At 39.8% G+C, this 25,781-nt stretch overlaps 1 protein-coding gene across 2 annotated transcripts; it reads right to left on the reverse strand.

The window, feature by feature from the left end:
- Positions 1-869: 869 nt before the first annotated feature.
- On the reverse strand, positions 870-20,721 carry palm1b (paralemmin 1b). 2 transcript variants are annotated; one of them, XM_026302428.2, is made up of 6 exons: positions 20,255-20,721; positions 9,853-9,895; positions 8,938-9,018; positions 5,184-5,299; positions 4,442-4,512; positions 870-4,191 (listed from the first exon to the last, which is right to left on the reverse strand). In XM_026302428.2, exons 2-6 carry the CDS (start codon positions 9,892-9,894, stop codon positions 3,812-3,814), a joined length of 690 nt encoding a protein of 229 aa, XP_026158213.1. In that variant the 5' UTR covers position 9,895; positions 20,255-20,721; the 3' UTR covers positions 870-3,811. The 2 variants fall into 2 exon arrangements, with proteins under 2 accessions (XP_026158213.1, XP_026158222.1); XM_026302437.1 differs by lacking the exon at positions 20,255-20,721 and adding an exon at positions 9,996-10,101.
- Between the last annotated feature and the right edge of the window lie 5,060 nt (positions 20,722-25,781).

The raw sequence follows: 25,781 nt of genomic DNA on the forward strand, positions 1-25,781 counted from the left end.
CTAACTTCATTCCATTTCTTTTTTTTTTAATTTCAAATTCATTAAAAGTCAAAATTCCTATCTCCTTTCTAGTCCCTATAATTTTTTATATTTCATTTTTTATATTGCATTCACGTTTTTCATTTGTGATTGTGTGAAAACACATTGTCATGTGCGTGACCTCAAAAGAAAACAACAACACATCTGTGTCAAGATATGGAATAAGTCTGCTGATTCTATTAGATGGTAAAATCTATCTCATCACAGAGATGATGCTTACACATTCCGACTAGACTGAAGAGTTTTTAAATTGCAGTTTATCAGGGGAAGTACTGCAGCAGCTTGGAAGCCATATAATTATACTGTAGCTTTTGTGTTGAATAGTATACCTGTCCTCCCTCGGATGAATGCCCTGTTTCAGTACTTATCCTTCTTTGTCTCCCTAATTCACCCTCTCTCTTACACACACGCCTTATAGTATGTTTGATGATAGTGTAACAGAATTAACTTACAAAACAGTGGATGTATGCTCTCTAGTGGTTTGATTTGCAAGTGCACTTCACAAAATATTGACCCCAAGCTTGAAGCTGAAATTCCATATATACTCAATATATATATATACTGCTTTAACTGCTCACTGAACCTCTCTTGCATGTTTTCATGTTGTCCTCTTTCTAACCAAACTTCTTACCTTACTGTTTTACTTCACTACTATGATGGGTATTCAATTCTGTGTCATTTTCTTCATATGTTTACTAGCCAATTAGTCTTATAACAAATGGATGGATTATGTGTTTATAATTGTGTACTTGTCTGCCAGAAGGGTGTCTTGCCCATCTGTGACTCTATCAGCTAAGATACCAAAATCACACACATCATTAGCCATGGATTATGTGTACTGTTCTGTCTACAGCATGTGTACATTTGTTTAATTACATACACAGTTATCTGGCTTGCTGTAAACAAACAGTAGTTTTATTCAAGATTAAACATTTAGACGACCACAGAATAGATGAGCAGGCATTGGTCTAACACAAGGTTGCTTTTTCTGCTGCTGTCTCAGCATCCCACATTTAAGCAAAGCTTTAGATAAACAAGTATACATATTTTTATGTTTCTATATACGTATGTGTGCATATTCCTGTAGATATGCACACACATATTAACTGTATGTACACAGTTGGCCTCATGGATAAAGTTTGTATCCCCCAAAATGTGGAAAAAGCATTGACTGTAGGTTGTTTTTTGGAAGTTTATTGTATATGTGGAATAAAACCGATGAAACAATTCAAAAATATTAAAATATGGTGGAGGACACAAAGTTTTTTCAAGACACCAACAGTAGTCATACCACCTTTTATCTAACTTGAATTTATTTCTAGTAATTGTGTGAAAATTGACTGTAATATTCTATTATACTTGTGTAGTGACCCATCAGATTGGAAGGCAGTGTTTCCAGTGGGGCGTCAAGACCAGGAGCAGAGCAAGAAAAACCCCTGGGCTGAAAATGGCAGCAGACAGACAAGTCCAACCAACTGAACCTGACAAAGGCACCAACACTACACAGATGTAGTCATCTATTTTTTTTTTTTTTAAAAACACACACATCAAATACAATATACTGCCTTGCAAAGAGGCCGTAGGAAAAAAAAAAACATGAGTCAATATGAGAAACAAAGTTGCAAGTTGTACAATTACAGTGAAACTGTACATATGAAAAGCATAGACTGAAGTTCACCCACCCACTTCTGTTGACCTCCCTTTGGAGTGCTAAAAGGGATCACTGCTCTGATGGTAAAGGTAGGCAGGACTCGAAAGAATGCATCTGGCACTGAAGGTTGCAAAAACTTTCATATTCATCAAGTTTATGCAGGAGGCAGTAGATTCCCACAATCCCCCTCACCAGTGATTGATTGAGACAGAGTGAAGAAACTGAACAATAGTTGGTGAATGGAGGATGTTAATGAGACTGAGGATTAGCACCAACTTCCGAGGTTTTTGTCTCCAAGAATAGAAGGTGGGGCAGTGTGTCTGACAATGAGAATCTAACATTGTGATAATGAGATGATGATGATGATGATGTAGGTGACTCAGACATGGATCAGCCTGGGGGGAGTGGAAGCATTGTTTACATAGCGTCACTAATAGCCTCTGTTGTTTGCCAGATAAATAAGGTGAGTATGGTCAAAATGTATTTCATTTAGCTCCCAGGGCTTTCCCAGGGCTTACAGTGTATATGCACAATCTGTCTTTTTAGCACCCACAGTTTAAAATCGTTAGACTTGTTTGACTTTATTTAGAATATGGAATTTTTCAAATCTAATGATTACTTAAGAACTTGAGTAGCTCCACTCAACTACATCAAACTGATGTTCCCCATAAATTAGTATTATTTGTGAGAAAAATTATTCATATGCCCCAAATGTTTTTATCTTTTTGAAAATCTATTACTAACAAGTACCACTGGACCCAGGTCTACAGACAGAGTGTCAGGGGTTAAACTGGGAGCAAGCAGGACAGAAACCAGCAGCCAACCAACACAGTGAAATTACAGTATCATCAGATTTTATTTGGTTCATAGAGACACAAAAAGCTTTTTTTTTTTTTTAATGCTGAGCAAGCCCGCCTCCTCTCCCTATATTAGAACAAATCCCAATTTAACCCCTGGATTTACATTCAAGTGAACGTGATAGCATATAATAAAGACCTAACAAGTGACAAGACAGTCAAAAAGTTGCAAGGCTTCATGCAGTGCTACCTCATAAGATTTACATTGATTCTAATGTTGAGAGAATAAAATTAATTAAGCATTTCTAATCATTGTGCAATGGTTTGTTGTAAGTCATAAAGTAAATGTATTTATCTTATTTAAAAATACAAAAGCTGTGATCTTTATGTTCGTGTCACATACAATATCTATGAGAAGCTAACGTGGTCTGCAACATGGTCAGTGTTTGCCTCTTTGTCTGTGCTGTAGATTTCTTTTAAAACATAACGCATATCTCTAACACTGCCAGTTATATTTATTACTGATAGAAAGACTTGTGTGACTAAAGATATGAGCACATATGAGTCTAAGAAAGCACAGACACTTGTAATGATCGTAATGAGAATCTGGTAGTGCTTACATGCAGTTAATGGTTGGAGATGATACAGAAAACCAAAAACAATAAATACATTGTATAAAACATAATTTCATATCAATATATTAAAATACTATTTAAAATAATATCTTAGACAATATTGCAATATGAAATTGACAGATAAATAGTTGGTAGGCCTAAAGAGACAAATATATATATTTAAGTATCTGTGTCCTTCATAGTTTGCTGTTTTGACTTAAATGATTTAATGTTTCCAGATTTTCCCCAGTGAGAAGCAGTATAATCCAGAGAGCTAATACATTTTCTTTTTTTCCCCCAACAATAATAACAATGAACTTACAGTACACAGTCCCATAATAAAGATATACGTACTGAATACAATATAAATGCCAAGACAGAAAAATAGAAAAATATCAATAGAAATCAAAAGTCAAATACAGGTATACAGAGTAAAGTGTACTTAATGAGTCTTTGTGGTTCTATTTGTAGCTGGAGCTTGTATTGGCTCTCATTGTTGGAATATTGGCTATGTTACTGTACTTCAGCTTTTTGTGTTTTCCCAGTCCTGACACACACACACCCACACCCATACACACCCACACCCACACCCGCACACACGCACGCACACACACACACACACACACACACACACAGAGTTACACACATCTGCAATTACAGACACATGCAATGGCACACGTGTCTGCACAGGTGCAACTGTACACACAAAGTTACATGACCGTGCAGCATTTGCAGGTCTGTTTCTTCTCCTTTTCCTTATCTCCTTCATCCCCACCTCCATTAGCCTTTTCTTTCTCCACCATGCTCCCATTGGGTGGAGCCTGGTCTTCTGTGGCTGCATCTGCACCTGCTTTACCCTCCCCATCCTCAATCACCACAAACTCAGCCTTAACGTTGCCATCCACCCCTTCCATTCCCAGAGCTGTACGGGTCTCCTGCTCCTCTTCAACGGTCTTGTAGCCCATAAACACCAGAGTGACAGGGTTGTCTGCACTAGCTTGGTCAGGACTGGGACCCAGCAGCTTGGCCTCAATTCCTGTCACTTCCCTCTTAGGGGTCTGACCAGAGTTCTGCACTACTCCATTTTCACCTATAGAGGGCACCAGAGTATCATTGAGATGTTAGGAAAGTGAAGAAAATAAAAGGGTGGTCAGGGTGAGTCAGAGAAACAAAGAAAGAAAGGAAATATTGTTTTAATGACCTCCGGGCATTGAGGAACAGCTTAATAGAGCAAATGAAGAGGCTATTATGAGCTCACTTTCTCTTTCTGACACAGGTGTTCAGGCTGTGTTGCCATGGTTTTGTGTGTGATCATATGTTGCCATGGGTAGTGAACATACCTCCATTTTCTTTAGCCACGCCCTTACTGGCTGGCACGCCTGTCTCCAGTTCTTCAATCTCTTGCTCCAGCCTGACACAGGAACACATGAAGATTAGTTTTTAAAATGAATATGTGATTCTTTTACCACACAGAGTATATTGTAATAAAGATATACAAACAGTATATCAGTATATCAGTATTTGACCAAGACTGTGACCAAGATGTGTCGTGTAAATAACTTATCAAGCTAACCATGTTGTCCACAATGTACCTAAGCCATTAGGAAATCCTATTTCTATTAAAAAACACAATATTAAAATGTATGAAAAATGTTGCATGGATTTGCCATTCATGTACAAACTCATCAAAATCAGATCATGTTATCATCATTATCATACACCATACAAATAAAGAAATTAAACTGATTTATTGAGGGTTATAATATCCCTATGAAATCTCTTGAAATTTGTTTCAGTCTGGACACTTCAGTTGGATTACATCACTTGTAATGCAATGCATAATCCTCACCTAATATCAAAAATATAAGTGACTGCCGCACCAAACATAGGTGTCACTAATGTCATCTAATGCAACACCAGAGTTCTACTCAAGATGTTGCTTGAAGAAGGAGAAAGTATATTTTTATTTTCCCTGCTGTTCAAAGGTTTTCATTTTTCATAGCACTGAAAAGAGAGAGCAAATGGACGTATGCCTACATTTTGACCATAACAACCACAAATTTTAAGTTTTAAGACACTGACCTGAGGATGACCTGCTCCAGAAGTTTGGTCTTTATTTCATCCTCCTGCAGACGCTTCTGAGTCTCCTCTTCAGCTGGAGCTCCATCTAACAACCAGCGCTCCCTCAGTGCCTTCGACTGCAAGTGGACATTATAAACAAAAACACATTATTGGTGAATGAATGAATATGGGTAAAGATAAGGAGGTTAAGTTAAAAGTTAAGTTGTTTTTGCTTTTCTGTACACATTTTGGTAAAAATTGTAAAAAGGAGATGACTTTTCATTGTAACTTCTCCCGAAACCTCATTGTACTTGGTGTATGAGTGTGTTTGCTATAATCCAAGGATGTTACAGAGGAACTTTACCCATACTTCTTGATTAATTAGTCAGCAGAGCTTCAGCCTCTCCAAATGTCATCCCTCTTTCTCACATGGATGGAGATTAGTAACACTTTCACTAAGAAATAATGACAAGCCCTTTGGCTAATCTACCAAAAAAAAAAAAAAAAAAATCAGTCAGCATGTCCAACACTTCTCTGGTGACCACTGCCACTCAGTGATTCTGTCACATACACCAACTGCTGCCAACTGGCTCTTGCCAAGTGGACTATGGCTCCCAGCCAGAGGCTTCTGGCGTTGAAGTGAAAAAGTCTAAACTAAGATATAATTATCCTATTATAATCACTTTAGCATAAGATTTAGAATTCAAGATAAATCACAGAAAAATAAAAACAAAATTGTTCTAATCTTAAACCACATAAAGCATTTCCTGAAGCTTGCCAATGACAGGAATAACATTACACACAAGTTAAGAGTAAATACTAGACTAATTGTAAGTTCTTATTATTATATTTAATAGATAAAGTTCATTCAAGACCAGATAATTAAATATTCCCAATTATTAATTAAACAAAAGCAGGTGTATGATCTAAGGTGTATTTTTTATGTTTACTATTTCCTCTATCAATTTACAACCTCAGCTGTATCCTTATCTCTACTCTCCATCCACATTCCCTCCTGTAGATAAGCTAATATCAAAGCAAATACTTGGCATGCTTTGAGATAAATATAACAGTGTGTCTTTCTCACAGCTGTTAGACCATGCAGTGAAAGACAGCCCTGCCATATGAAAATGTGCAAGAAAAAGCTCTTGTTTTCACAAGTTGGACTAAAACTCTGGACCTATGCTTGTGAATTCCTCACCAGTGATGCAACAAAACTTCCCCAGTTTTTTTCTTCTCTTATTTGACCCCCACCCCTTCCTATTGCTTATACAGATTTCTATCCATCATGAAGTTCATGAACTTAAAGAAGGTTGTAAATGTCATGTTGTCTTCATTTCTCTTATGTTTATCAGTTTTTATCTATTACGTCGCCTTTGGTTCTGGTTTATCTCTTCGTTTCTCCTTTGAGTAATTTAGCTCCATAGTTGCACAGAGCCTTACCGCACACCCTCACATGGTGTAACTCAACACTCTTCATACCCCAACCCTGCATGGTCTCTTGGGCACTGAATATAACCCAGCTGTCTACTCTCAGTTTTGCTCACTTTCTCGCCACACCCTACTACCCCAATGCCTGACATCACTTTATGTACTCATTCATGTGTATGCAAACCCGCGCGCATACACACACACACACACGCACACACACACCAGTCTGCACAGACAGTTGTAAAGCTGGTGTGCTTAAGTTACATCTCTCTCCATTGTTCTATGGAGTAAAAACTGCTAATGTAGCAGACAAAGGGCGGAACTGTGATAGAGACACATACACTCATGTCCACACACACATATCCAAATGTACTGAACAGCTGTTGGGAGACAATTTCATTTAGCATCTCTCCTTCTACAAAGTGACATCCCAAACCTCTTTCTTACAAAATAAAGTTTATCCAGTCCATACAAATTTTGCTAACCACAGCATTTACTTTTTAAAAAAAGTTTTAAATATCAGTTTCCCCTCTGTTTTCAGTGTTGGTGTGCTAAACTAAGCTAACCTGCTGCTGGCTCCAGATTCATTTTGCAAGATTACTTTTCATTATGTTGCTATATCAACTGTGTGTTTTAATTTTCTGATAAATAGGCTGTTGATATTCAGACTTTAATTAAAGGGCCTGCTGACTGCTGCTTGCATAATCATATCTGCCATGCAGAACTCCTATCAATGCTTTCTGTGTTAACAACATTGTATTACCTCATCATACCCGCTGTAGGAGTGTGGGAGGTACATCGTTTTAAAATTTCGATGTGTAAATAGAGACATTTATTGGGTTTTCCACATAAACACTGCCTCTGGAACATGAATACTTGTTGTGGTTCTCACAAAAGACCCTTCTAATGCTCCTGTGCAGCGTGATTACACTTCCCCTCTGTGTTTCTGTGCGTGTTTGCGTGTGAGACGAAAGCGGGGTGCGGTGGGTGTAAGGGCTGTTTCCTGTTGGTGGGAGTGGGACAAAAATCTGTTTCCTCTGCCAAAGCCCTCTGCATTGTCTGAGGCTTCTGTGTTCCTTTATGAAGCAGCGCACACAATAACAACCACACACACATACAGGCCCACACTTACAATGATTCGTTCTGAAAATAGAAAAAGTGGGAGCACACAAGGGCAGTAGCACAGGTCACAGGCACTCATGCCACAAACGGACACTTGTCTGCACAGGCGCATACGCACCACAACCTTTGCGCTTATCTGTGACCTGCTGAATTGTCCGTGGCTGAAATAGCTTTGATAGTGCTGACACATACGCTGACAAAAGCCTTGGCACTGATATAACGAGTGTGGGTCCGTACGCATGTAGATTTAAACGTGTATGTTTTAGGGAGTGTGTGTGTATATAAACAGTAAGTGGAGGAGGTGCTGGTGTTATCTGCTGTCCATTCTGAACATTCCATGACAGCAGCAGTTAGGAGTATCTCACTATGGTGGACTGATATTTTTGAAAGGAATATTGATATTGTTGATATTGTTGTGTGGGTGTCAAACACTGCTCACAGAGCTTGATTTCTGAAAACACAGCTCTGCCCGTCAGCTTGTTACAAGCTTTGGTGGGTGTTTGGGAGAATCCTGTTAAAGTGAGTGTGATAATGAAATAAACATACAAAACTAAGATAGTTCAAGCATTTACATTTAAGATGATTTAACCTTGTTTTTATAGTGGAGATCTGTTAAGCAACAGATGAGTGTATAAGTGAGAAACTGTATGTATACTAAGAACGATTCATCCATCTGTCTATCCATCACAACCTTCCCACTGTGTGTGGTCAATAATGAGGAATCCAGTCTTCCTGCGTTTACTTGAAAGGTGATAAGAACATCTACCTTCCAGCTGTCTTTTAGTGTTCTTTTCTGAATCAGTGTATGTTTTAGTACAGTTATGATGAGTAGATATAGTACAGGCACTGTAACATTGCTACAATGTTCTTGGGTGTTAAGAATGAAACTGAAGCTGTAAAATCTGGAAAATACCACTTTCTTTTTCATTTAAGGATATGATTCAATGGTTTCAATAATGGATTTTTTTCCATGGAACAGAGTGATAAAAGTGGAAACGTGTCCAGCAGCCACAGCTGAGCACAAAAAAGCGGAGAGCAAGTGAAGGTGTTAGTGCAATGGAAAGCAGAAAGCATGATTGTGCAAATACTCAGACTCCGACTGTGACTTGTGTATAATTTGTGTATAGTATACTCCCTGCTTAATTTCAGAAGTATAGTAATTCTCCAACTTACGCACTTACTGTCCACCTCCACCATTTGTTGGCATTATTCCTGTGTGTACCTTAAGATGCTGGAGTTGCCGTCGGTCATCATCCAGCTGCCTCCTCTTGTTTTCAATCTCTGTCTGCTTCTTCCTTTTCTCCTGTAACCACATAAACACTCTGATATCTCTGAATTCATCTCACAATCAAAACAACAGGACCAAAAACATAATCATTCCAGTGTTTTTCTCATAGCATATCTTTAGCAAGGCTGGGTACTTAATACTGGAAGTCAGGCATGTTATTGGCCATCAATAGCAAAACATTTTGAACAATATCCAGTTTTAGTCTTTAATGGTCATGCTGATGATTAAAGCACACTATTTTTTACCTCAATGTAACTGCATACACAAGAGACATACAGTAATGAAGAGACAATATGGTGTTTGGTTACAGTATATTGACAGGGCCACATGATCCCATTCAAACATCAAATTAATTTTAGAAAAATGTTTGAAATGATAAGAAAGCATCTGATTTTGAAGACTGTGCTGCAGTAAATTTTGAATGGCTGTGCAAGTCTTAGGTAGCACAACTACTCACACCAAACAAATTTCATATGTGTTTCAGTCTGTTTTTAATGTGCTCTATCATAATATACATAATTATACTAGACATCGTGTCAGAAAAGGTAGATAAGGAGATAAAACCAAATGCAACGATGAAAGTCCAGCAGAGATGGAGACACAAGGACAGACAGAAAAAGACAGCTGTCGGTTCTGCATTAGCTTTCCATGCCCTTTAATGGGTGAAGGAGATGGGATCTAAATGGTTGGGTCATTAAGATAGGTGGTCACAGCCTGACAAGAAGCAATGATTTGTTGCTTCTCCAGCCATCAATGTGGCCTGATGTACAATCTATAAGCGTGTGTGTACTGTACACGAGAGAAAGGAAGCAACAGATTGTGTGTGTGACGTTTACAGAAATAACTTACAGCGATGGCCTGGAGTCTCTCCTCTTGTGACACCTCAGCCATCCTAATAAAGAGAGTGACAAAGAAAGACAGGATTACAGCTACACGACATTATGCATCAGACAAACAGCTTTTCTTCATGGTAGCATTAGCTCAATGTTTACCTTCCCAGTGACTGAGGTTAAATATCTGTCTGTTTGCACTAAATCAATGTCTCTTTCCTGTCCAGCAGTCAGAGAACGCTTGGTAATGTGCAAGCACGGCACTGCTGGAGATTCCTGCTCTAATAGTTTCCAGACCAGAAGTCCAGGATGGAAGATGGACAGAAGCAGAGCTGAAGCCAGAGGGGCTGTGGCTTGACTGTGACAAAACAAAGCTCCCACTATCATGCTTCCAAATAAGTCAAATATTTCACATTAAATGTTTCTGTAGTTATTTGCTGATTTTATCCATAGAATGATCCCAAATCAAACAGTTGTAACAAAGAAAGAACTGTAGTTCTAACAGGAAATGGAATACCATCTTAAGTGAATATATAAAATGCTAAGATGAATGCCAACTAATTCAAACCTATTTTGTATGTGAGTGTAGATATGGAGACGTGTAATTTAGTTTAGTTTAGTTGATTAATATATTAAGTGATTGACAGTAAATGGAGTGGCATATATTCTGATTAGCCATCAATGAAAAATGCAAACATAATATCTCTGGGTTTTGGACTGTTGGTCAGACGACACGATCTTTAAAGGAGTCAGTTGGGATAAAGTGAATCAATTGCTCTAGAATAAAATGCAGAAAAATCAGTAATGAATATAATTGTAATAATAAATAGAATTTTTAATTTTAATTTGTATATGAGGAGTCACAGGTACAACTGAGGGGAACAGATGATTCACATTAGGGGAAACCTGTCCCAATCTCCATATTTAAGCAGAGATCTAATTACTTCTATATAATAGCAAGAACCTTTGGAAACATAGCCTTGTTTGAATATGATGAGTAATGTGAGCCTAAAATGAAGGAACTTACTTTTACCCTCTAACTCTCACTAGTCTCTCAGGTCACTTGTGAGTGCATGAAAAATACAAAGAGATGAGAAATGTTGTGTGAAGCACAAAGAGTAGCCACAAAATCTTAGGAGCAGTGTGTCTTTTCCAGCCAAACCAAAACAGTATCACAACACATTTGGGATCCTCATTTCTCTGTGCAGGTCCAAGCTAAACTTTTACAAAAGGGCTATCTCTATATCAGTCCCCACCCACTCCTCTCCAATGCCAGTAAAATGTGTTAAAACTGTTTGACTTTGTCACTCCTTCTGATGAGTGGCCAGGACCCCCCACTCTCACCATTTGAATTCACTTGAATTATTTACCAACTAAATACTCAACAAGGCTGTATTGTGAGACAAAACTCAGCATATTAATAAATCACATCTCTCCTAACTTGCCCTCAGTGCAGGGTTGGTTTTATTTCTACACCTTTTATGTCCCTCACAAAGACATGCAGTCAGAAAACACTGGTCCTTCTAAACTCAAAAAGCATATGTTTTTTTCATGCTTGTTGCCTCCCTTTCCAATCCTTCGAGGTTATATGACTTATAAAAACCTCAGGAGTGTATTATTATAAATTTGTAACATGCACCACACTGCCCATGGCTCTATCACAAACCCACATCAGCATCACATGGAGACCCTTCGGAGAAAAAGTAAAACCGCAATCATCTGATCAAAACACCAAGTACACACATAAACAGACACACATGCTGTCTAGACACATTCTTTCTAATTTTCACCTTCCTCACTGATCCAGAACAAACAAGAAAAACACTGTCTATATGTGTAAAACTAGACAGAATAAGAAAAACCATTCAAAAATAATACATACCTTGACTAATATTATTAACAAAATAATGCTTGATCTTAATTCAGAGACCGTCTGTTTTTGATGTACACTGACTGTTTTATAGCCTATTTCTCCTAAGTCTCCTTCCCTTCCCAGCCCTCAGGTTACGATGGATTATGCTGACTGAGCATCTGAGAACTCATCTGGATCAGTTCATCAGTGGTATGAAGGAAGCCTGGAAGCACTGGCTGAACTCTGTTATTAAATGGCTGACCATTCTGACCTGGGGAAGGTCACCCTGAGCATGAGCAGAGACAATCCAACACTCACCCCCAGTTTAGCTGTGGCAGCCAGGAACTGCACAGAGACTGGCAAGGATGGACAGAGCCACATGTTATTCTATTAATGTCAGTTACCTCTATTAGAGACATTGGTTGTTAAAAATAAAGGACACTTGTATTCCCTGAATAAACCAGCACACACCTTCAATCCCACTTTGCACACTTTACTCATATGTAATATATAATGGAAACAACTTGTACACAGCTCCTCCCGGTATAGGAATACAAAATCATCTGATCCAAATGTGTCACATGGCCCTCATCTGACTGGAAGTTTCAGCTGAAGGGAAGAGAACATTTTTAATCACACAATGAAATCATTGTTTTGTTATGTAATGTTTTTTTTTTTTAACATAAACATGGACTATATGAGTACATCAATGTCTAATCAGAAGTATGATTTAAATTGGGATTTATTTTCCTGATTATCTCACAAGTGTCAGCTTTGGTTCTACAAAAGTGAAATACCCATTTCTACACTTGACACAATCTGATAAAAAAAACAAACATTTTCTATCTGTGGGAAGTTTACTGTGTGGCTCTGATATGTAGCTCATGCCATTGTTAACAGCACAGGTCCACTGGACCAACTGGCAATTAAGTGTTTAGATTTTCCCTTGTTGTCCTACTGTTTAAACCATAATTTTAATTGTTGTGACCTCAAGGCTACAGTTGTGATTAATTTTTAAGATTTATTGCAAGAAATATGTCCCTCTTCTTTGTAGGCCTTTGTCCTGCTGCCTCTCTCATAAATTATAGACAACCAGGGATAAAAGAAAGCAGACATATAAGCATGCAGTTAAAATAGTAATTACGTTTATGATGTAGAAAGGAAGACCTCCAGGGAGGGTGGCACTCGCTCACAGACTGGACAGCAAAGACATATTAAGCCAAATAAATGTAATAGATCAACAATATCAGTCAGGCAGGACTGAGAGAGGAAGTGCTCTTAGCCAGCAGAATTACAAACAAACAGCACACTAAAACTAGGGATGTTTTTGACAATATGTGAAGTTAGGTGCATGGCAGAAGAAGTCAAGAAAATGGACAAATGATCAGCCCTATTCCCTGTTGAGTACGATTCCAGGAACACATTAACTGCCTGCATACAGCACCAGCATCCTCTTCTAATAGCATTGTGCTCATGGTCCTCTGGCAATTTACACACACTCTATCTGCACTAAAATACCCTAAAAGTGATTACCTTAATGTCTATGGAGCTAAATGAATAATAATCCTGCTGAGCATCTTTGTTTATGGGTATCATGTTGAACTGAAGTCCAAATAGGATTTAAAACTCTCCTTTCCAAAGTGAGAAGAAATGGTTTTCCTTGCAAAGAATTTACAGGGAGGAACAAAGAGGCAGCCTTTCCTGCTACATACTGGTTAATTATGGCACCGCAATTTCACCTTTCATTGTCCTCTCTGTAATAAAAACATCACTTTTGAAACATTTGAAAACTGTTTCTTGTACGTTTCGTACAGCCAATTGCATGAGTATGCAGTGAAATGTCGGTTAAGAAACTAATTTTTAATGCTACATGATCTGTGAATAAAAAGGTTTGAAAGTAAGATGCTGTACTGATCTGTACATGACTAGTCACACTGTGTGACTCTGGGGTCGCCATGATAATAGTTGACAATAGTGGCTGATTACACCAGGTCTCACCACCAGTAATCTGGGATTATTTTAAACAAACACTACAACAACCTGGAGCTGGACACTGCAGCATACTGATTCTGATCCTGCCTCCCACGCTTACACATACTCAGATGAACAGCTTTTTTTATAGCTTGTTTTATAGCATCTGTGCATCATTAGATAGTAAACACCTCAATACACAATGCTGATCCACCACCTACAACATTACAAGAATCTGGGATGTCCCTTATCTTAATTAAAATCAATCACATATGGCAAATGGCAAACAAAATACTATCATTGTATAAGCGGACTAAACTCTCTGTATAAGGATTAGTTGTTCTACAGTTTTCTTACTGTCAACAAGACCCATTAAAAGACCCAAACCAACACCTGATCAATTCTACTAAAAAGTAGCATTTGTGTTGTTAAACTTCATTATGTTACTGGATGATATGCTACAATGATGAACATGGAGACTATGGTTAAAAAACACAAAAAATCAGAAAATTACTAATTACTATTCTTTATATTACTTACTCTTAAGATCCCAGATGTGAACCAGATCATTTTTGATTATTCTTGAATGACAAAGTGTGTGTACACACACACACACACACACACACACACACTACTACATAGACTATTTGGCACATAAATGTTTCCTCTTCAGAAAGAATGATGATGTGAAAATGACTCTTGAGCTTAACGACCCAAGCCCTGCATTAGGAAACCGAGAGACTCTGGAAGAGGAAACTAATCTCAAATCCCCTTCACACTCAGTGCGTTGGAGTGCTATTTCTCTCTCCTTCTCTCTTCTCCCCACTTCCACAGCTTCCTTCCTTCAGGCCAAAAGAATACAGGGACAACAATACTCCTGCCTGCCTTTCTGCCCTACCCCCCGACACAGACACACACGTCCCAGAGCAGGATCCACAACAACCCTTTTCCACCACTGCACACACTCCATCCTTCTTCTTCTATCTGAGGCACAACACACATTCCGCCAAACATAAATAATACACTGCCAAAAAAAATGGGAAGACATCAGCAGAGGTCACATGTTAATATTCCAAGGGTCAGAGGGGCAACACTCTTTTCCCCCCAGGTTGTCCATAAATAACAGCTCAGTCAGTACAGACGTGAGTGAAATACTGCACAACAACCATGTCCAGAAGCCAAATGAGAAGCCACATAGACAGCACACCAGAGTCAGTTCTGATGTCATACTTGTCCTCCTGTAAAGGGGCCACAACAAGTTAATGAACTGTGCAAGTTCACTTAATGCAAGTTAAAAGAGAACAACCATTAAAAGTACCTCTGTGATTTAGTATTGCACTTGCTTATTACTAAGGGGCTTGCTCCAGACAGAATAAAGAAGCAGAGCCTGAAATACCCAGACATTTACTACAACATTACCCTACTCCCTAGCATTAGTCAAGCTCCATTGGTACTATAACGGCACTAAATAGAATATTTTCATTAGATCCCACTGTGTCCTTCTGAGGTAACCCTAAAATGCCAGGTTTTTGAGTCCAACCTACAAAAAAACCTGGTGACATCATTAGGATTTTTTTTCCTCTGATTTGACAAATCTCCTGAGCAACAGACCACATCACACAGCTGTGTCCACCAGCTGACTGTCCACTGAATAGCTTTGGATGTGTTAGATCAATACAAAACCCCTTGATGTCCAGGATTCTGTGTATTTCTTCAGAGTGTTGTGTGGACAGTTTCAAACAAGTGAAAAAGTCCTATTTAACCTTTAGAGAGAGAGAGGTGTAGAGGGAGGGGAGATGCTGTTTGACATTTTAATGATGTATGAAGCACACCAACACTGTGCAATATTTGATGGAGTGACTTCAGAGTATATTTCTGCCTTTACCTACCATCCTAAAATCACTGAAATCTTTCAGTTGTCACATCTCCCAGAAACCACCTTTCTTGTTCTGTCTCCTCACAGACAGACCCATAACATCTTCAGCTTGTGCCTCTTCTACACTGGGTGCCCAAATTTCTTCACCTGACCACGCTCGACTTTCATTATTTCCACAATAAATCTTTACGCTGTGTATCTGTTTACTGGTGATCTTTGCTTTCATTTTCATTCTTATTTATTATATTTATATATCCAGGGAATGCGAACTGAGCAAAGAGCTCTTGTGATACTTTACTGATACTTGTGTTTCCATCAGATGTGATGGTTTGTAGCTCGCAATTGGTTCACTGCTAGATTTAGAAAATCTATATTTGGGCAGCAGGGTTAAGAATGATAAGGGCTTTCTGATAGCTCATTCAGGCAAACAGAATGACGCTGGTCAAACTTGAGTCAAATGACACTCCTGCAGGATCCTTCTCCCTTTTTTTCAGGCTAAAATAACAACTACTCACTGGTTCCAGGTTCTCAAATGTGCGTATTTAATGCTTTTCCTGTGATGGAAAGAGTAAAGAAAAGGGCCCCGGCTCTAACCATTTACTTTTACCTCGGTCTGCATATTTTTGTGAAAGCAATGTAAAAGTATTAGTATCATCATGAACTGCTGACAGCCCTGCTTTTACGTTAACAGACAGTCGATTTCTATAGCGTACTGTCTGCTATGTCCTGGTGTGGGGTCTGTCTCTCTGGTCAATCAGCAAACTCCAGACATAGGAAGCCTATGGACTTGCATTATTGGAGCAGCCTTTCAATGTTAACAGAAACCATTAGGCCAAATATAAGTGCCTTCCCTTATGGCAATATCCCAATCTCCACTTAAGGACCTCAAGTTGCTCAGGAATTGTTTTTGCTTTTATGCGTTTGTCCAATATCAGCCTGTCCAGTGTCTTCTGTGATTATAAAAAACATTTTTTTTTTATAAGACCTCATATTCATTCTCCCACTTCCACAAAATAGATGTTTATGCGTGAAAGTGAGTGTGTATGGATGATTGCACTGTGTTCCTTATCAATAGTGCTTTTGATATAATCTTTGCAACAACACTGATGATCGTCATATGAGTGTGTGGGTGTGCTTTGGGTGGGGTGAATAAGACACACACACACACCAACAAAGATGCACTGCTAAACACATTTCCCTTTGAGATTAAAACAACTCAGTAGCTAAAAACCAGAAGACAGACTCTTTGCTGGGAGGAGAGTGAAAAAACAAATCCTCTCCCCTTATCTGTCATGATAAAGCAGGAAAAAGGGCAGTTTGTGGTGAGAAACAAAAAAACGAAAAGGTGACTATCTAGGAGGAAAAGAGGAGGCAGAGATTAATAGAACGAGAGAAAACAGAAAGTGCTAGGTGGATTGCATCACATTATCTAATAATATCTGACATCTCTATCATCTGCCCAGCTGTTACTCCTTATCTCTATATATGCTTGCTGAGCAAGCGTTCACTTCCACTTCCTCTTTTACTTTACAATACCATCTCTCAGCACAAAACAGTAACTGTAAGGGCTGCTGTAATGCATGTTATTCATCTGCCACAAGTAGCTTACTGATCTGATTTTCTAACCACTGCATAAATGGTTTCTTAATATCAACAAGGTCAGTGAGGGTAATTAGCAATATCCATCACTCTGGGGCTGCTTGCTCAGGACAGGATATGAATTTGCAAGGCCTGGTGTCATTTCATAATGATGTTGTATCAGCCAGTTATACCACAGAAATGCTAGGAAATTGCCATTATGCAACAGCAACACAACAACACATTACTACAACAAAAATTCAAATATTGGCCTCACTGATGTCACTTTTAATGCTCTGCTCCAGCATTTTCATTCAGCCTACATTAACTGGTTTTGATTTGGGGCCAGTGACAAAAGATCTGAACAACACTGACAATACTATCACCTTTTAAGTTAAACACCTTTGTATTTCTTCATACATACAGAGAGCCTTTGGTATTTGGAGAAACACATTATCAACGTAATTTCCCATTTCTGGTCCTCTGTTAGTTCTGTTTCTGCTCTCTGTTACAAGTGAAATTTCTGGCTTACAGCTGCTAAATGTTCCAACATGTTTACCAGCTAGTTGCTAAATGTGTCTGTCTGTCAGTTGGTGTTGAGCAGGTAGCACACAAAGGGTTTATCAGAGCTGAAAAAAAACTGCCTGCCAGGTCTGGAAACAATGTTGATTGGAGCAGTGAGAGAGAACCAAAACACCGAAGTTGCTACAATGCTCTGTAGATGTGAGAGGAACTGCTGAGCTGGGTGATGATTCTTTGTCACTGCAAACAACCCCTTGTACATACAAGCAGGCATGTTGATGGTAGATGCTTTAATGATGGGCTGCTCAATATGGACATTTACTTTGGAGGAATCATGATTTCAGAGCTTAGCGGGCACACTAAATGTAGCTGGTAGTACGAAGTGTTGTTTGCATTTCACCTCATTTTTCACTCATGCTCCAAGATTGCCAGTCCATTTCCCCTTTCTAAATAGATGAAACCAGACCCAACCCTTTACCCCGCCTGCCAGGCCAGGAGACACTCATCAACACACACAGACGTACACAAACCATTATTCTTTTTGTTTCTCTCATACATGCAGTCTAAAACCCACACAAAGCTGCAAACATACACGGGCACAGAAATGTAGCTGTTCAAAGCAAAGATGTTGGGTGATGATTGGCTGGACAAGAAAAATGCTGTCAACTCTACTGCGAACTGCTGACACAACACAGAACAACCAACCGGATATAGACCCTCAGCTCACACATGGAGAAGCTGAGGACTATTGTGGAATCAACATGTCTCACTTCTATGGTAAAATGAACAGACAATGAAACTGCGCCAGAGACGGAACATTGTTATTGTAAGTTTTCCCACCACTTTTGTAATAGTACAAAGATACGGTCTTCAGTGATGGTGTTGTTTCAACTTATATGTTCATTTGTTAATTTAAATTATGTGAACAGAGATCTGCATTTTGTTATTGTGTATTATCATTATCATTATCAGTCTGAACAAGAAGAAGATGTGAACCAGAGCTCCCAGATTTTTATTTGTACTGTTATACTACCTAAAAAAAAAATGTTTATGATGAAAACATATGATCCCACCCTGTAGAGTTTTACTAAATCTATCAGGTTTAAGTTTAGCTGTGACACAACACAGAATATGGGAACACAGAGCCCAGAGTTGCTGCCAGTGTGGACACTTTTCCATTGAGTTGTTACACCTCAACATGTCATTCATTGCATTTGCCTTGACCTTTAAAACACACTAAGGAGGTGACATTTAGTCTCTAGCTGTTTTTTTCAACATTATCACACTGGGATGACATGAGAAAACGAGTTACCTCATAAAACAACTGTCATTAAAGAAGAACCGCTTTCTTACTTTCCCAGCATTTACAAGAATCAAACAGGTGTCACTTCAGCTTATTTAGACACATAAAACAAAAACTTGACTACTTCGAAGCCTCACATGAATCCCCTGTCGTAAATTTAATGGGTGTGTTTTGTTTTGTTAATATCATCACCCACTTACTGCTCAACAAAGATGTTGTCTCCAACAGCCACAGCAGAAACCCATAGAGAAACAATGGACCAATGGACACAAGACCAAACATAAACATACCCTTTGTCTCTTTGTGCATATACCTGCTGTGATCAAACATAATTACAAAAACAGAGCAAAATTAATGGATTTGTTCCAATTGACTTTGTTCTATTCAGAGACAGAAATAGAAAGTGATCCACGATATAAACACAAGCCTATGTGATGTTCTAGTGGAGCCAGACTCTTCTCTACCTGAGCTGAATTTAATTAGAGGGAAAACTCAGCGCTGCACTGTCTGTCCCATTTTCTGCCATCCTAAAGCCAACTGCCTGGTCCATTGCACAGTGGAAATTCCAGACATGAGTATGTAATGGCCTTGGTTTATCAGCTCATGCGCGCCATGTTGGAGCAGACTGCTCACATCACAACACACCATAAGATACCCTGTTACCATCCTGTCCTCTCCTCCACAGGCTGCAGCCGCTCAGCATCCCTCACCCATGCAGTGACGGCCATGCACGGCTGGCGCCACTGGAGATTCACCGTCGAGGCAAAAACGAGAATCACTCTCCTCGCAAACAGATCGATATTACATGATGGACCATCAGAGGCACCCGCGTAAACATGTCGTACTGTTACACCTGTCGGCTTTGGCTGTACCGAGGCTCGATAGTAGCCTCCAATACAGCAGAGCGGCCCTCTGGTCATGTAATAGAGGATGTTGACATGACACAGAAATGCAGGATTCTCTGTATATTTCATCTTCGCCTGACTTCACTGTCAGCTTGTTTTCACTGGGCATGTATGCTCCTTGAAGTATGCTGCGCCTCCTGTGACTGCGAGTTGTAACCTCATATTAATGCAACGACCGTCACAGTGTTTACAGTGAGGAATTTCACTAGCACAGAAACACAGCGCCACTATTTTTCTCCTTTTCCTTTTTCCCCTTTCCCACCCCTCTGCCCAGCTCTGTCATCCCTCCTTCCCGACTCAAAGGATGCTGCTGGGCTGCAAGCTTAAATATTGCACCGCTGTGCAACGAGCCGCTGGACAAGGAGGTCAAGAAAACACGGCCACCACGCACAGTAACGTTAAATCACGACTTACTTAGTTGCGGATCCCTTTCTCCTCCCGCCGCGCACGTCTTCCAAACGGGGTGTCTCCTTGTTTATTTCTGAGCGTCAATTCAGAAGACTCTGACACCCCTTCCTCCCCTATTCCTCCTCCTCTTCTTCTTCTAGCTGGCACCCCTTGTGTTATTGCTGAGGTGATGCCGTGGGCAGCTGGCGCGCACAACCCGACTCTAATAAGACCCCAGCAGTTTCCTCTCGAGCGAAACAAACAAACGCACGACGGACTTGGCTCCGCTCTTGGTGGAAACCTCATGGGCAGCGGGGCGTCGTCTGAGGCAGGTTGTAGTCTAGTTAGTGTATGAGTGGTATGTGAAGAGGAGTGCAGAGGGGAAAGGGATACGCCTCCCTGCCTGCTGGAGATAAAGGGGGGCCCAGACTGCGCGCGTTGACTGAGATATGGGTCCTCCTCTCCAAACTGGGGCCCTGCTGGCTCTCCTCCAGTCGTATCATATGACGTCCAAGGAACCAGGCTGTCTGCTGCGGGGCTTCAGAAGATCAGTAGGTGTAGATTAAAACTGGGATTAGTTCTCCTTCCACAAAAAAAGATCAATTTTTCCAATTCTGTTGCCCCACTTCTCCATCTAGTGGTGAAAAGGCTCAAGGGCAAGACTCCTGAAGATGTGCTTTCATTCTGTTACATAAATAACCTCAGGCTCCGAGGCTGAACTGCCTCAAGCTGAGCTGGGCTTCTTCAGATTCCTGTTACTTTTTCATGTTAGAAATAGGCTACACCTACCGACTCACAATGAAAAAATATATCTTACAGTCGCTTTTTGATTGACTCGTCTGACCCAAATTATTTCACATCTGCATCCTCAGACCATGTTGCACTTGCAGCCAAAATCCAGAGGGTGGTGCTCGTGTTGCAGTCATGTTCATTTTTCATTCCAAGGCTCTGAAAGTCTTCTATTGAGTGTTGCTGGTTGGACCAAGAAATACAAACATGTCACACAGTGACGTTAACTCAGGTGAGAAGAACACAAACACAGGTGGTAACACGTTTCCACAGGTTAACAAGCAACAAGCAACAGAATGTCACAGAAAAATGACATATTATTAATTCTGGCTACACGCAGTCTTCCATTATGTTCCATGTTCACATTAATTGTAAAATAAATAAGCTAAATAAGAAACATCCAAAGTAAAGTTTAAAAAGTGATTCTTAGATATTATTTATGAAGAGTTGAACACACAAACACTAGTTCATCCGGACCATGTGCGTGTGTTTTGATCTGATTTTTGTCATTTTCAAATCAGATCAGATTTTGCTAAACTGTAATTGACATCACCTCTTTTTCTAACTGAGCATCACTTGCCTTGGTGAGAAGAGCACAGACAAAAACAGAAAACCTGCTCATGTGACATAACCAAAGCTGTTCTGACACAAAATCATATATTCATGCAGGACCCAATTTCTCTGAGTAGGACAGTGATGGGGGAATCAGATTTTCAGGGCCTATGACCTCCCAGCATGCAAAGATGTCATGATTTGGTGGTCAACATATACTGTCTGTACTGTCTGTACTGCACATGTCCAGGTCAAAACTAGATGAAATTTGACTTAAAAGTGAAGTTTTTTTGAACATCTAGGTTACATATAACTATTTGCAACAGAACTGACTACATTGACTATATTATTTCTGTATAATAAAAGTTGGGGCCTGCTTTGCATTGCACCTATAGTTTAATAATGAAAACTAACTTTTCAGTTAAATTTATCTCAAATGTGTTTTCACTTACAAATAACTACACAGTAGTTTCTAATAGCACAGTATAGTGTCTCATATACACTAATAAGGGGACTGGCTGGACATTATCCGTCTACATTTCTTGCATTACTGCACAGTAAAGTAGAAAATATGGTGATTTCTTACAACCTACACTGAATTCAGACAAGGATAGTTCAGGAATCTCCACTGTTGTGATCAAACCAGCAAACACTGTAATGCTTGACACAAGCTCAGACTCAGCCCCTGGTTCCTCAGAATTTGAAAAGGTGGCGAAGAGAAGAAGAGAAAAGGAAGAGATTGGTGCGTTTAATCTGGGGACTTAGAGAAGATGTACATAAGAGATGGATTGAGCAGCTCTGGGGGCCAGTGAAAGCACATAAGAGGGGTTTCAGCCCACTCTGAGAAACAAACGCCTAATTTTGTCTGTCTCTTACGCACTTTGTGTACACCATGTCTCCTGTCTGTCACTCCCTCTAGCCATTTCACACACTTGCATACACAGAAGAAACAAATAGGCAACATGCAAATGTAACTCTGCGTAGGAGGAGAGTTTTGGAAAAGAAACACAGCTTCCCTTGTGTGCGTGTGTGTGTTTGTCATGACATCATGATAAACATTGCTGACAGATGAGGGTCAGGCATGGTTTGTAGTGACATCTCTAAAAAAAGATTCTCTAATCAACAAACGGAAACAGCAAAAGGAGGAGCCAGCTCAGTTTAACTCTAATTGCGATAGTGAAGTTACATGACCTGTAACGAGAAACAGTGTGTGTTTGTGGGAGGGTTGATTGATGTATGTATGTGTGTGTGTGTGCTTTCATGTGAACTCGCATCTGTCACACAGTAGGTGCTTTTTAATGTGTTTATGTATATGTGAGTTTTGTGTATGCAGACTGACTTGGAGCCCTCACAGCCCTCGGGGCCAGCTCAGTACTTGGCTTCTTATCTTTCACTCTCAAAACCTTGGTCATGAATAAACATTGCTGGAAAAAAATTTACCCAAAATGTGGAATTTGGAGGAGGCGGGTGTAAATCCACAGCAGGGGAGGGAGGGTTGATGAGAAAGTGAATGGATAAGAGAGAGGGAGAGACTCAAAGTATTGAGAGAGGCAGCTGAAAGGCAGCTTGAGGCCTGGGAAAAGATAAAGAGTTTCCTCCTTCCTGGAATACCCTCAGTGCACTGGGCCAGAAATATCCCAAAATGTTTCACTCTTTTTTGTCTTTTTCTTTTCCTTCTACCTGCTTCATCTCTGTCTCTCACTGTATGTTTTCTAATGTCAAACGTGCCTCTGTGGACTAGTAGATTGTTTTGTATTCTCCTCAGTATAGCGCCTGTGTATGTGGGTTTGTGTGGGGGAGCTGGAGAATTTACTTTCTTCTGTTGCTCTGGTCTGTAATGAGCTGTTTCACTGCAGTACATCAAAAATAATGTTTCTCTCTGACCCTTTTTACATCGTCTCTGTTTAATTCTCCTCTTTCCCTTATGTGTCATTTTGTCATTCTTCTCACTCCTCTCTCCTTCCAGCTTTATTCTCTTCATGGCGGCAGATTACTGCCATTAAACCAGACATGAATAATGAAAAACAAGTGTTTGGTCTACGTCAAAATCCTTTTTTAATAGTGTTCTCCTAAACCAGCTGTCCTTCTGAATATGCACACAAATTTGCATTACTTTGGATTGGTGAACCCCCAGGGGGAAAATGGTGGCCATGCAGTGGAAATATGTGAATGTGAATGGATGTGTTGGCCTCATTGTAAGGCAGCATCATTAGCTGCACACCTAGTGTCACTGTCCTGTCACTGCTTCCACCCACACAGACATATGTTTGGCTTACTAGATCTATTTCCTTCTTCTAGCTTTCTCAGGATCTGCCTCTCTCTCGTACACACACCATCACTAAGATTTATCCCTCCCTTTGGTGCTGGATCAAATTGGCATCAGATGTGACAATGTGTTAATCGGAGGCTGTTATGCAGGTCAGTGAGTATCGTGGGGAAGCCACAGACCCATTCATAGGCTCAACTGGGAGTCACAGTGGAGTGACAGCTCTTATATTCCGGTCTTTCATCAATATAGTCACCATAAAACTTAACAAGGATCTTTTTTCTCTCTCCGTCACGTAGTAATTTCTCTGTTTTTTATTATTCTTTCTTTTCCTTATGCACAATCCTCTACTACATTGTTCCATTCGTTTCCTGTTTGATCCATCAATCCCTGCCATCCTGTTAATTACCCTCTTTGCCTTTTTTTATACCTCACCTTTACTCCTTCAACCATTCCTCATTTTGCTTAATTTCTTTCATGCCTCATTTCATCACACTTGTGCTAATTTCTTAATTCCTTAATGTTCTTTCAACATTCCTTCTTTTTCACAGCTGCCATCCCTATCTTCTATTCTTTCCTCAGTCCTTCCCATTTTCCCTCCTTGGATCTTTCAGTTATTGTCTTTATCACCTACCACCCCTAAAATAAAACATAATGACAGCACTACTTCCAGTTTAGAAAATACTCAGAAACAATAAAAACAGTACATTTAGCCTGAGTCGGATACATTCAGATGTGGTATTTGTCTCTACTCTCCTGCTGGTAGCTGATATGTAAAAACAATGGATCACAGGCATGAGTAGGGATGAGTGTACTGCTGCAGTGCTCTAATTCTCCAATTTACTCATTAAACTGTTGCTCCCAGATTGACAGATTTAAGCTGGATTAATGATGGGACCGTCTTTTTTAATTTCATCTGCATGTTTTGGCAGAGTTGGAGCAGCATACAATTAGACTGGGGACATAGTGTGCCATGCTGCAAAGGGGGCTAAATATTTGTGTTTGCATATGTGTTTTTGCATATAATGCATGATATCCCTGAGCATCTTAACCATGGGGATGTGAGGATGGAAACTGGGTCAGACAGTTGTAAGGGTGCATAATCCTCTGCCAAAAATTTCCATAGAAAACTCTTCAAACAGCCTTTCCTGGGAGGACAATGATATTTACAAAATTGAGTAGATATACGGCAGTAGACGGTGTCACATATTCAGTCATTGCAGATTTATAAAGGGACAATGCACTCAGGAGGAGGGACATTCATTCACATTCACCCACATTTGGGTTTTTTTTTTAAGGTGCGAAGATGGTGAAATAGAGCAGACATAAAATATTGTTTCTAGGGTTACCAGACAGCATTTAAGGGTCTCTCTCTCTCTCTCTCTCTCTCACACACACACACACACACACACACACACACACACAAACAGTCCCAGACCCTTTTATGCTGGTCAGATAACTGTGCCAGTGTGTTACTACCCATAGCAAAGCCTGTAGGGCACTGAAGTCATGTACAGTACAGTCTTATTCATGCATGTAAGGCCACAGCCATATCAGCCCACTCATGCTCAAACACACACACCAATACCCCTCTTCTGGCTTTAGTTGTAGGCAGGGTTAAAGAAGCAAAAGTAAGTGTGCATCCATACTTGTGAGGAAAAGGGAAGAGGTTTTCTTGTGTCCATCTTTATCTCAAGTCCCACAGTGAAGCATGAGAAGACAGCCAAGCTAGTATAACTGGAGAAGCAAGCAGAGGGGGACAGGCAGACTTGCATACATTATCTGCAAAGTAGAATGTTTCTTTAAGCTGTTGAATGGACACTTAACAGCTTTGCAAAATCAGATTTTGAAAAATATTTTAACACAGTTGGATTTAAAAATTGTTAGTCATCTATTTCTTTGTAGATTGGTTGATCCACCACTTTGGTCCAGACTGAAATATCATAA

The sequence above is a fragment of the Mastacembelus armatus genome, chromosome 22 (genome assembly GCF_900324485.2).
Source record: "Mastacembelus armatus chromosome 22, fMasArm1.2, whole genome shotgun sequence".
NCBI classification, from domain to species: Eukaryota; Metazoa; Chordata; class Actinopteri; order Synbranchiformes; family Mastacembelidae; genus Mastacembelus; species Mastacembelus armatus.